The sequence below is a fragment of the Hippocampus bargibanti genome, linkage group LG07 (assembly GCF_051943395.1).
Source record: "Hippocampus bargibanti isolate YZ-2025 linkage group LG07, ASM5194339v1, whole genome shotgun sequence".
NCBI classification, from domain to species: domain Eukaryota; kingdom Metazoa; phylum Chordata; class Actinopteri; order Syngnathiformes; family Syngnathidae; genus Hippocampus; species Hippocampus bargibanti.
Window position 1 is genome coordinate 5,227,443 of NC_142740.1, and position 12,817 is coordinate 5,240,259.

At 35.4% G+C, this 12,817-nt stretch overlaps 1 protein-coding gene across 4 annotated transcripts in view; it reads right to left on the reverse strand.

Annotated features, from left to right (window-relative positions):
• Nucleotides 1-96: 96 nt before the first annotated feature.
• rhpn1 (rhophilin, Rho GTPase binding protein 1) overlaps nt 97-12,817 on the reverse strand; it is a 33,928-nt gene continuing 21,207 nt past the window's right edge. For all 4 annotated transcript variants that reach the window (XM_089001581.1, XM_089001583.1, XM_089001584.1 and 1 more), the window contains 5 exons: nt 3,168-3,362; nt 3,026-3,102; nt 2,804-2,950; nt 1,602-1,754; nt 97-1,534 (listed from right to left, as the gene is read on the reverse strand). In XM_089001581.1, coding sequence (XP_088857707.1) covers nt 1,307-1,534; nt 1,602-1,754; nt 2,804-2,950; nt 3,026-3,102; nt 3,168-3,362 — 800 coding nt within the window. In that variant the 3' untranslated portion in view covers nt 97-1,306. The remainder of the gene's footprint in view (nt 1,535-1,601; nt 1,755-2,803; nt 2,951-3,025; nt 3,103-3,167; nt 3,363-12,817) is intronic.

Sequence of the window (12,817 nt, forward strand, 5' to 3'; positions counted from 1 at the left end):
TTCTTAGCAGCACCACCGACGTACCTTCGTAGGAAAAACAGCTTTTTTTCAACTCGCAGGTTCTTCCTATCAATCAGCGTTGAGCACGACTATGGGATAGCAGTCATAAACAAATGTATCAGCCGCATTTACATAAAATGTATTATTATTATTTCCTTCATTACAATACAATTGTGGATTTATTATACGTAAAATAAAGTATATTTTGTGCAGTTTTAAAGCTTTTTTTTAGGAGAAAATGATGTTTTATGTGGACCTGGGAACGGATTATTCTCATTTGAATCGTTTCTTATGGGAAGTAAATGTTTGGAAGACAAACTTTTCACCTTACACACACTTTCTTGGAACCAATTATGTTTGTAAACTGAGGTATGACTATTTTATGTCATGTTAAGGCTTATTTAGTGGAAAATTATGTTTTATGTGGACCTGGGAATGGATTATTCTCATTTTGATAGTTTCTTATGGGAAATAAATGTTTGGAAGACAAACATTTCACCTTACACACACATTCTGGGAACCAATTAATTTCTTAACCTGAGGTGTCACTTTATTTTGTGTAATTTTAAGGCTTATTTAGTGGAAAATGATTTTTTATGGGGACTTGGGAACGGATTATTCTCATTTTAATATTTTCTTATGGGAAATAAATGTTTGGAAGACGAACATTTTGTCTTACAAACACTTTCTTGGAACCAATTAAGTTTGTAAACTGAGGTATCACTGTATTTTGTGTCAATTTAAGATTTAGTGGAAAATGATGTTATATGGGGACCTAGGAACGGATTATTCGCATTTTAATGGTTTCCTATGGGAATTTTTTTTTTGGAAGACAACATTTTTGCCTTACACACACTTTCTTGGAACCAATTAACTTTGTAAACTGAGTTATCACGGTATTTTGAGTCATTTTATGGCTTATTTAGTGGAAAATTGTGTTTTATGTGGACCTGGGAATGGATTATTGTCATTTGAATGGTTTCTTATGCGAAATAAATGCTTGGAAGACAAACCTTTCATCTTACACACACACTTTCTTGGAACCAATTAAGTTTGTAAACTGAGTTATCACTGTATGTATTTTGTGTAGTTTTAAGGCTTATTTAGTGGAAAATGATGTTTTATGGGGAGCTCGGAAACGGATTATTCTCATTTTAATGGTTTCCTATGGGAAAATAAATGCTTGGAAGACAAACTTTCTGTGAACCAATGAAGTTCGTAAGCTGTAGTTGAAACGCTGGTTTTTCATTTGGTTTCATTTAATTGAAAATGTCTAAAAATCCAAAGTTCAATTCCAAGCCACAAATCAAACTCGGACCGAGGCTTCGTTTTCATGGCAGTCGTGGTCCTGATTACCCAACGCCGTTTCACGTTGGCGTCCGTTCGCGCTCAGTGGGAGGCCTCGACGCCCCCAAAGGGCGACTCGAGCGCCCTTGCCAGTCGTCGCGCCTTCCCTTTTCTTCCTGTTCCAGTTGAGTAAAGAGGCGGAGCCAGGCGTCGGCTCAAAGGTCACGGCGGCGGCCATTTTGTCGCCCTGCGGAAACGCGTGCGTTAGCCGCGGCTAACGATGACCCTCAAAGGCAACCCTACCCGCTAGCTACCTGGGCATCGCGCGAGAGGAGCGTCACCACGGCAACCTGGGCTCCTTTGACCCCGCGGTTCTGAAGCAAGCCGACCACCTCGCCGTGCTTGGCCCACTTGCAGTCCCGCCCGTCAACTGACACGATGTAGTCGCCTTCCCGTAGTCCCGCCTCCTGAGCGACGAGATGGGTTGTAAGTCAAGACGTGTTTTCCATGTAAATGCCCTAATCCGTTCCAAACCCTCCCAAAATTGAGTCTGAAATGTTTTCTAAGGCATGCACAACTCTCTATGTTTTTATCTTCCTGTTGTGTTTATTATTTTGCTTTGTGCTATTAGCGCGTGTGGCTGCCGCTGCTCACCCACAGAAAAACTGATCCTGCGACTATAAAGTGACAATGAGAGTTTTGAAAGGTGCTAATAAATGAAATGTATTATTATTATTATCATTTACTAGCTATTTGCTATCTATTAGCTATCTATTCACTATTTAGCTGGCTGGCTATCTAGTTATGTTAGCTATCAATTGACGAGCTAGCTAGCTTTCTATCGATTTGAGTGACTTCCGGGTTGAGTGAACGCTGACGTGTGGCTACCGCTGCTTACTCACAGAAAAATTGATCATGTGACTATAAAGTGACCATGAGAGTTTTGAAAGTTGCTAATAAATGAAATGTATTATTTTTATTATCATTTACTAGCTATTTGCTATCTATTAGCTATCTATTCACTATTTAGCTGGCTGGCTATCTAGTTATGTTAGCTATCAATTGACGAGCTAGCTAGCTTTCTATCGATTTGAGTGACTTCCGGGTTGAGTGAACGCTGACGTGTGGCTACCGCTGCTTACTCACAAAAAAACTGATCCTGTGACTATAAAGTCACCATGAGAGTTTTGAAAGGTGATAATAAATGAAATGTATTATTATCATTTACTAGCTATTTGCTATCTAGCTAGCTATCTATTCACTATTTAGATGGCTGGCTATCTATCTAGTTATGTTAGCTATCAATTGACGAGCTAGCTAGCTTTCTATCGATTTGAGTGACTTCTGGGTTGAGTGAACGCTGACGTGTGGCTACCGCTGCTTACTCACAGAAAAATTGATCATGTGACTATAAAGTGACCTTGAGAGTTTGGAAAGGCGCTTAGAAATCAAATGTATGATTATGATGATTATTTTGAAATCATTGGCGGCCATTTTGAAAGGAAAATGGTCTCACCGCGGCGCAGCCCCCGGCCGCCACGCCGGCCACCAGGACGGGCGAGTCGCCTCTGAGCGTGAGGCCCAGGTCGCCCTCCGACCTCGGCAGGCAGATGGCGCGCGCCGGCCCCCGCCGGACGCGCCCGCCGAACACCGCCAAGGGGCCCTCCGACACAAAAAGCACAGGCGTCGGTTGAAAACCCCGAAAAAGCCGCCGGGCGAAGGCGTCTTGCGTCCGTACCAATCGCCGGAAGATGTCCGCCACTGGGACGGCGCCGAAGTCCGGGGGGGTGACGTCGGCCTTTTGCCGACTTTGGGCTGAAAAGGCAGACGGTTGCGGCGTTAAAGGACCGCGCGCTCGCCCGCCTTGGCTTTGGACTTACGGCGAATGTCGGGCGCTTCGGGCGTGGGCTCAAAGTCGTCCTCCCGCTCCAGCGCCGCGTACTTGTCCAGCGAGCGCTTGTGGTTGGCCGCCAGCACGTCCCGCAGGACGTCCGTCTTCCTCAAGCTCTTACACACGCCGTGCAGACGCATGGCTTCCTCATGTGTCATCACCGCACGCCGCAGGTGGGCTTGACCTGTAAAGATGACCCGTGTCAAAGGTGAGGCCCGGGGGTCAAGTCTGGCTCACCGCGTCATTTTATTCAGCCTGCCAAAGCAAGTCAAACTTGGGAAAATGGTCATTTTTTTGGGGGGGCGTTTGGCTAAAAATACCTTACTCTCCATGGTCTTTTTTCGGGCTAAAAACGCCTTACTATACTTGGTCGTGTTTTTCTGCTAAAAATGCCTTACTATCCATGGTCTTTTTTTCGGCTAAAAACGCCTTACTCTACATGGTCGTTTCTTTGGGCTAAAACGCCCTATACATGTTTTTTTTTTCGGCTAAAAATGCCTTACTATACATGTTTTTTTTTCTGCTAAAAACGCCTTACTATACATGGTCTTTTTTTTTTCGGGCTAAAAACGCCTTACTATAGTTGGTCTTTTTTTCGGGCTAAAAACGCCTTCCTATACATGGTCTTTTTTTTGTCTCAAAACGCCTTACTGTACAATGTCGTTTTTTTTTTCCGGCTAAAACTGCCTTACTATACATGGTAGTTTTTTTATGATGAAAAATGCCTTACTATATATACATGGTCTTTTTTTCGGCTAAAAACGCCTTACTATACATGGTTGTTTTTTTGTCTAAAAACGCCTTACTATACATGGTTGTTTTTTTCGGCTAAAAATGCCTTACTATACATGGTAGTTTTTTTATGATGAAAAATGCCTTACTATATATACATGGTCTTTTTTTCGGCTAAAAACGCCTTACTATACATGGTTGTTTTTTTTTGTCTAAAAACACCTTACATGGTCGTTTTTTTCTGCTAAAAATGCCTTACTATACATGGTCGTTTTTTTTCAACAAAAAATGCCTTACTATACATGGTCTTTTTTTTTCGGGCTAAAAACGCCTTACTATAAATTTTTTTTTTTTTCAGCGAAAACCGCCTTACTATACATGGTTGTTTTTTTTTTTGTCTAAAAACGCCTTACTATACATGGTCTTTTTTTCGGCTAAAAACGCCTTACATGGTCATTTTTTTCTGCTAAAAATGCCTTACTATACATGGTCTTTTTTTTAAGCTAAAAACGCCTTACTATACATGGTCTTTTTTTCGGATAAAAACGCCTTACTATACATGGTTGTTTTTTTCGGCTAAAAATGCCTTACTATACATGGTTGTTTTTTTCAGCTAAAAATGCCTTACTATACATGGTAGTTTTTTTTTCGATGAAAAATGCCTTACTATATATACATGGTCTTTTTTTCGGCTAAAAACCTTATATATGGTTATTTTTTTGTCTAAAAACGCCTTACTATACATGGTTGTTTTTTTGTCTAAAAACGCCTTACTATACATGGTTGTTTTTTTCGGCTAAAAATGCCTTACTATACATGGTTGTTTTTTTCAGCTAAAAATGCCTTACTATACATGGTAGTTTTTTTTTTCGATGAAAAATGCCTTACTATATATACATGGTCTTTTTTTCGGCTAAAAACGCCTTACTATACATGGTTGTTTTTTTGTCTAAAAACGCCTTACTATACATGGTCGTTTTTTTGTCTAAAAACGCCTTACTATACATGGTTGTTTTTTTTCAGCTAAAAACGCCTTACTATACATGGTCTTTTTTTTCTGCTAAAAACGCCTTACTATACATGGTCGTGTTTTTCTGCTAAAAATGCCTTACTATCCATGGTCTTTTTTTCGGCTAAAAACGCCTTACTCTACATGGTCGTTTCTTTGGGCTAAAACGCCCTATACATGTTTTTTTTTCGGCTAAAAATGCCTTACTATACATGTTTTTTTTTCTGCTAAAAACGCCTTACTATACATGGTCTTTTTTTTTTCGGGCTAAAAACGCCTTACTATAGTTGGTCTTTTTTTCGGGCTAAAAACGCCTTCCTATACATGGTCTTTTTTTTGTCTCAAAACGCCTTACTGTACAATGTCGTCTTTTTTTTCCGGCTAAAACTGCCTTACTATACATGGTAGTTTTTTTATGATGAAAAATGCCTTACTATATATACATGGTCTTTTTTTCGGCTAAAAACGCCTTACTATACATGGTTGTTTTTTTGTCTAAAAACGCCTTACTATACATGGTTGTTTTTTTCGGCTAAAAATGCCTTACTATACATGGTTGTTTTTTTTCAGCTAAAAATGCCTTACTATACATGGTAGTTTTTTTATGATGAAAAATGCCTTACTATATATACATGGTCTTTTTTTCGGCTAAAAACGCCTTACTATACATGGTTGTTTTTTTTTGTCTAAAAACACCTTACATGGTCGTTTTTTTCTGCTAAAAATGCCTTACTATACATGGTCGTTTTTTTTCAACAAAAAATGCCTTACTATACATGGTCTTTTTTTTTCGGGCTAAAAACGCCTTACTATAATTTTTTTTTTTTTTCAGCGAAAACCGCCTTACTATACATGGTTGTTTTTTTTTTGTCTAAAAACGCCTTACTATACATGGTCTTTTTTTCGGCTAAAAACGCCTTACATGGTCATTTTTTTCTGCTAAAAATGCCTTACTATACATGGTCTTTTTTTTAAGCTAAAAACGCCTTACTATACATGGTCTTTTTTTCGGATAAAAACGCCTTACTATACATGGTTGTTTTTTTCGGCTAAAAATGCCTTACTATACATGGTTGTTTTTTTCAGCTAAAAATGCCTTACTATACATGGTAGTTTTTTTTTCGATGAAAAATGCCTTACTATATATACATGGTCTTTTTTTCGGCTAAAAACCTTATATATGGTTATTTTTTTGTCTAAAAACGCCTTACTATACATGGTTGTTTTTTTGTCTAAAAACGCCTTACTATACATGGTTGTTTTTTTCGGCTAAAAATGCCTTACTATACATGGTCGTGTTTTTCTGCTAAAAATGCCTTACTATCCATGGTCTTTTTTTCGGCTAAAAACGCCTTACTCTACATGGTCGTTTCTTTGGGCTAAAACGCCCTATACATGTTTTTTTTTCGGCTAAAAATGCCTTACTATACATGTTTTTTTTTCTGCTAAAAACGCCTTACTATACATGGTCTTTTTTTTTTCGGGCTAAAAACGCCTTACTATAGTTGGTCTTTTTTTCGGGCTAAAAACGCCTTCCTATACATGGTCTTTTTTTTGTCTCAAAACGCCTTACTGTACAATGTCGTCTTTTTTTTCCCGGCTAAAACTGCCTTACTATACATGGTAGTTTTTTTATGATGAAAAATGCCTTACTATATATACATGGTCTTTTTTTCGGCTAAAAACGCCTTACTATACATGGTTGTTTTTTTGTCTAAAAACGCCTTACTATACATGGTTGTTTTTTTCGGCTAAAAATGCCTTACTATACATGGTTGTTTTTTTTCAGCTAAAAATGCCTTACTATACATGGTAGTTTTTTTATGATGAAAAATGCCTTACTATATATACATGGTCTTTTTTTCGGCTAAAAACGCCTTACTATACATGGTTGTTTTTTTTTTGTCTAAAAACACCTTACATGGTCGTTTTTTTCTGCTAAAAATGCCTTACTATACATGGTCGTTTTTTTTCAACAAAAAATGCCTTACTATACATGGTCATTTTTTTTCGGGCTAAAAACGCCTTACTATAAATTTTTTTTTTTTTCAGCGAAAACCGCCTTACTATACATGGTTGTTTTTTTTTGTCTAAAAACGCCTTACTATACATGGTCTTTTTTTCGGCTAAAAACGCCTTACATGGTCATTTTTTCTGCTAAAAACGCCTTACTATACATGGTCTTTTTTTCGGCTAAAAACGCCTTACTATACATGGTTGTTTTTTTGTCTAAAAACGCCTTACTATACATGGTTGTTTTTTTCGGCTAAAAATGCCTTACTATACATGGTAGTTTTTTTATGATGAAAAATGCCTTACTATATATACATGGTCTTTTTTTCGGCTAAAAACGCCTTACTATACATGGTTGTTTTTTTTTGTCTAAAAACACCTTACATGGTCGTTTTTTTCTGCTAAAAATGCCTTACTATACATGGTCGTTTTTTTTCAACAAAAAATGCCTTACTATACATGGTCTTTTTTTTTCGGGCTAAAAACGCCTTACTATAAATTTTTTTTTTTTTTCAGCGAAAACCGCCTTACTATACATGGTTGTTTTTTTTTTTGTCTAAAAACGCCTTACTATACATGGTCTTTTTTTCGGCTAAAAACGCCTTACATGGTCATTTTTTTCTGCTAAAAATGCCTTACTATACATGGTCTTTTTTTTAAGCTAAAAACGCCTTACTATACATGGTCTTTTTTTCGGATAAAAACGCCTTACTATACATGGTTGTTTTTTTCGGCTAAAAATGCCTTACTATACATGGTTGTTTTTTTCAGCTAAAAATGCCTTACTATACATGGTAGTTTTTTTTTCGATGAAAAATGCCTTACTATATATACATGGTCTTTTTTTCGGCTAAAAACCTTATATATGGTTATTTTTTTGTCTAAAAACGCCTTACTATACATGGTTGTTTTTTTGTCTAAAAACGCCTTACTATACATGGTTGTTTTTTTCGGCTAAAAATGCCTTACTATACATGGTTGTTTTTTTCAGCTAAAAATGCCTTACTATACATGGTAGTTTTTTTTTTCGATGAAAAATGCCTTACTATATATACATGGTCTTTTTTTCGGCTAAAAACGCCTTACTATACATGGTTGTTTTTTGTCTAAAAACGCCTTACTATACATGGTCGTTTTTTTGTCTAAAAACGCCTTACTATACATGGTTGTTTTTTTTCAGCTAAAAACGCCTTACTATACATGGTCTTTTTTTTCTGCTAAAAACGCCTTACTATACATGGTCGTGTTTTTCTGCTAAAAATGCCTTACTATCCATGGTCTTTTTTTCGGCTAAAAACGCCTTACTCTACATGGTCGTTTCTTTGGGCTAAAACGCCCTATACATGTTTTTTTTTCGGCTAAAAATGCCTTACTATACATGTTTTTTTTTCTGCTAAAAACGCCTTACTATACATGGTCTTTTTTTTTTCGGGCTAAAAACGCCTTACTATAGTTGGTCTTTTTTTCGGGCTAAAAACGCCTTCCTATACATGGTCTTTTTTTTGTCTCAAAACGCCTTACTGTACAATGTCGTCTTTTTTTTCCGGCTAAAACTGCCTTACTATACATGGTAGTTTTTTTATGATGAAAAATGCCTTACTATATATACATGGTCTTTTTTTCGGCTAAAAACGCCTTACTATACATGGTTGTTTTTTTGTCTAAAAACGCCTTACTATACATGGTTGTTTTTTTCGGCTAAAAATGCCTTACTATACATGGTTGTTTTTTTTCAGCTAAAAATGCCTTACTATACATGGTAGTTTTTTTATGATGAAAAATGCCTTACTATATATACATGGTCTTTTTTTCGGCTAAAAACGCCTTACTATACATGGTTGTTTTTTTTTGTCTAAAAACACCTTACATGGTCGTTTTTTTCTGCTAAAAATGCCTTACTATACATGGTCGTTTTTTTTCAACAAAAAATGCCTTACTATACATGGTCTTTTTTTTTCGGGCTAAAAACGCCTTACTATAAATTTTTTTTTTTTTCAGCGAAAACCGCCTTACTATACATGGTTGTTTTTTTTTTGTCTAAAAACGCCTTACTATACATGGTCTTTTTTTCGGCTAAAAACGCCTTACATGGTCATTTTTTTCTGCTAAAAATGCCTTACTATACATGGTCTTTTTTTTAAGCTAAAAACGCCTTACTATACATGGTCTTTTTTTCGGATAAAAACGCCTTACTATACATGGTTGTTTTTTTCGGCTAAAAATGCCTTACTATACATGGTTGTTTTTTTCAGCTAAAAATGCCTTACTATACATGGTAGTTTTTTTTTCGATGAAAAATGCCTTACTATATATACATGGTCTTTTTTTCGGCTAAAAACCTTATATATGGTTATTTTTTTGTCTAAAAACGCCTTACTATACATGGTTGTTTTTTTGTCTAAAAACGCCTTACTATACATGGTTGTTTTTTTCGGCTAAAAATGCCTTACTATACATGGTCGTGTTTTTCTGCTAAAAATGCCTTACTATCCATGGTCTTTTTTTCGGCTAAAAACGCCTTACTCTACATGGTCGTTTCTTTGGGCTAAAACGCCCTATACATGTTTTTTTTTCGGCTAAAAATGCCTTACTATACATGTTTTTTTTTCTGCTAAAAACGCCTTACTATACATGGTCTTTTTTTTTTCGGGCTAAAAACGCCTTACTATAGTTGGTCTTTTTTTCGGGCTAAAAACGCCTTCCTATACATGGTCTTTTTTTTGTCTCAAAACGCCTTACTGTACAATGTCGTCTTTTTTTTCCCGGCTAAAACTGCCTTACTATACATGGTAGTTTTTTTATGATGAAAAATGCCTTACTATATATACATGGTCTTTTTTTCGGCTAAAAACGCCTTACTATACATGGTTGTTTTTTTGTCTAAAAACGCCTTACTATACATGGTTGTTTTTTTCGGCTAAAAATGCCTTACTATACATGGTTGTTTTTTTTCAGCTAAAAATGCCTTACTATACATGGTAGTTTTTTTATGATGAAAAATGCCTTACTATATATACATGGTCTTTTTTTCGGCTAAAAACGCCTTACTATACATGGTTGTTTTTTTTTTGTCTAAAAACACCTTACATGGTCGTTTTTTTCTGCTAAAAATGCCTTACTATACATGGTCGTTTTTTTTCAACAAAAAATGCCTTACTATACATGGTCATTTTTTTTCGGGCTAAAAACGCCTTACTATAAATTTTTTTTTTTTTCAGCGAAAACCGCCTTACTATACATGGTTGTTTTTTTTTGTCTAAAAACGCCTTACTATACATGGTCTTTTTTTCGGCTAAAAACGCCTTACATGGTCATTTTTTCTGCTAAAAACGCCTTACTATACATGGTCTTTTTTTCGGCTAAAAACGCCTTACTATACATGGTTGTTTTTTTGTCTAAAAACGCCTTACTATACATGGTTGTTTTTTTCGGCTAAAAATGCCTTACTATACATGGTAGTTTTTTTATGATGAAAAATGCCTTACTATATATACATGGTCTTTTTTTCGGCTAAAAACGCCTTACTATACATGGTTGTTTTTTTTTGTCTAAAAACACCTTACATGGTCGTTTTTTTCTGCTAAAAATGCCTTACTATACATGGTCGTTTTTTTTCAACAAAAAATGCCTTACTATACATGGTCTTTTTTTTTCGGGCTAAAAACGCCTTACTATAAATTTTTTTTTTTTTCAGCGAAAACCGCCTTACTATACATGGTTGTTTTTTTTTTTGTCTAAAAACGCCTTACTATACATGGTCTTTTTTTCGGCTAAAAACGCCTTACATGGTCATTTTTTTCTGCTAAAAATGCCTTACTATACATGGTCTTTTTTTTAAGCTAAAAACGCCTTACTATACATGGTCTTTTTTTCGGATAAAAACGCCTTACTATACATGGTTGTTTTTTTCGGCTAAAAATGCCTTACTATACATGGTTGTTTTTTTCAGCTAAAAATGCCTTACTATACATGGTAGTTTTTTTTTCGATGAAAAATGCCTTACTATATATACATGGTCTTTTTTTTCGGCTAAAAACCTTATATATGGTTATTTTTTTGTCTAAAAACGCCTTACTATACATGGTTGTTTTTTTGTCTAAAAACGCCTTACTATACATGGTTGTTTTTTTCGGCTAAAAATGCCTTACTATACATGGTTGTTTTTTTCAGCTAAAAATGCCTTACTATACATGGTAGTTTTTTTTTTTCGATGAAAAATGCCTTACTATATATACATGGTCTTTTTTTCGGCTAAAAACGCCTTACTATACATGGTTGTTTTTTGTCTAAAAACGCCTTACTATACATGGTCGTTTTTTTGTCTAAAAACGCCTTACTATACATGGTTGTTTTTTTTCAGCTAAAAACGCCTTACTATACATGGTCTTTTTTTTCTGCTAAAAACGCCTTACTATACATGGTCGTGTTTTTCTGCTAAAAATGCCTTACTATCCATGGTCTTTTTTTTGGCTAAAAACGCCTTACTCTACATGGTCGTTTCTTTGGGCTAAAACGCCCTATACATGTTTTTTTTTTCGGCTAAAAATGCCTTACTATACATGTTTTTTTTTCTGCTAAAAACGCCTTACTATACATGGTCTTTTTTTTTCGGGCTAAAAACGCCTTACTATAGTTGGTCTTTTTTTCGGGCTAAAAACGCCTTCCTATACATGGTCTTTTTTTTGTCTCAAAACGCCTTACTGTACAATGTCGTCTTTTTTTTTCCGGCTAAAACTGCCTTACTATACATGGTAGTTTTTTTATGATGAAAAATGCCTTACTATATATACATGGTCTTTTTTTCGGCTAAAAACGCCTTACTATACATGGTTGTTTTTTTTGTCTAAAAACGCCTTACTATACATGGTTGTTTTTTTCGGCTAAAAATGCCTTACTATACATGGTTGTTTTTTTTTCAGCTAAAAATGCCTTACTATACATGGTAGTTTTTTTATGATGAAAAATGCCTTACTATATATACATGGTCTTTTTTTCGGCTAAAAACGCCTTACTATACATGGTTGTTTTTTTTTGTCTAAAAACACCTTACATGGTCGTTTTTTTCTGCTAAAAATGCCTTCCTATACATGGTCGTTTTTTTTCAACAAAAAATGCCTTACTATACATGGTCTTTTTTTTTCGGGCTAAAAACGCCTTACTATAAATTTTTTTTTTTTTCAGCGAAAACCGCCTTACTATACATGGTTGTTTTTTTTTTGTCTAAAAACGCCTTACTATACATGGTCTTTTTTTCGGCTAAAAACGCCTTACATGGTCATTTTTTTCTGCTAAAAATGCCTTACTATACATGGTCTTTTTTTTAAGCTAAAAACGCCTTACTATACATGGTCTTTTTTTCGGATAAAAACGCCTTACTATACATGGTTGTTTTTTTCGGCTAAAAATGCCTTACTATACATGGTTGTTTTTTTCAGCTAAAAATGCCTTACTATACATGGTAGTTTTTTTTTCGATGAAAAATGCCTTACTATATATACATGGTCTTTTTTTCGGCTAAAAACCTTATATATGGTTATTTTTTTGTCTAAAAACGCCTTACTATACATGGTTGTTTTTTTGTCTAAAAACGCCTTACTATACATGGTTGTTTTTTTCGGCTAAAAATGCCTTACTATACATGGTCGTGTTTTTCTGCTAAAAATGCCTTACTATCCATGGTCTTTTTTTCGGCTAAAAACGCCTTACTCTACATGGTCGTTTCTTTGGGCTAAAACGCCCTATACATGTTTTTTTTTCGGCTAAAAATGCCTTACTATACATGTTTTTTTTTCTGCTAAAAACGCCTTACTATACATGGTCTTTTTTTTTTCGGGCTAAAAACGCCTTACTATAGTTGGTCTTTTTTTCGGGCTAAAAACGCCTTC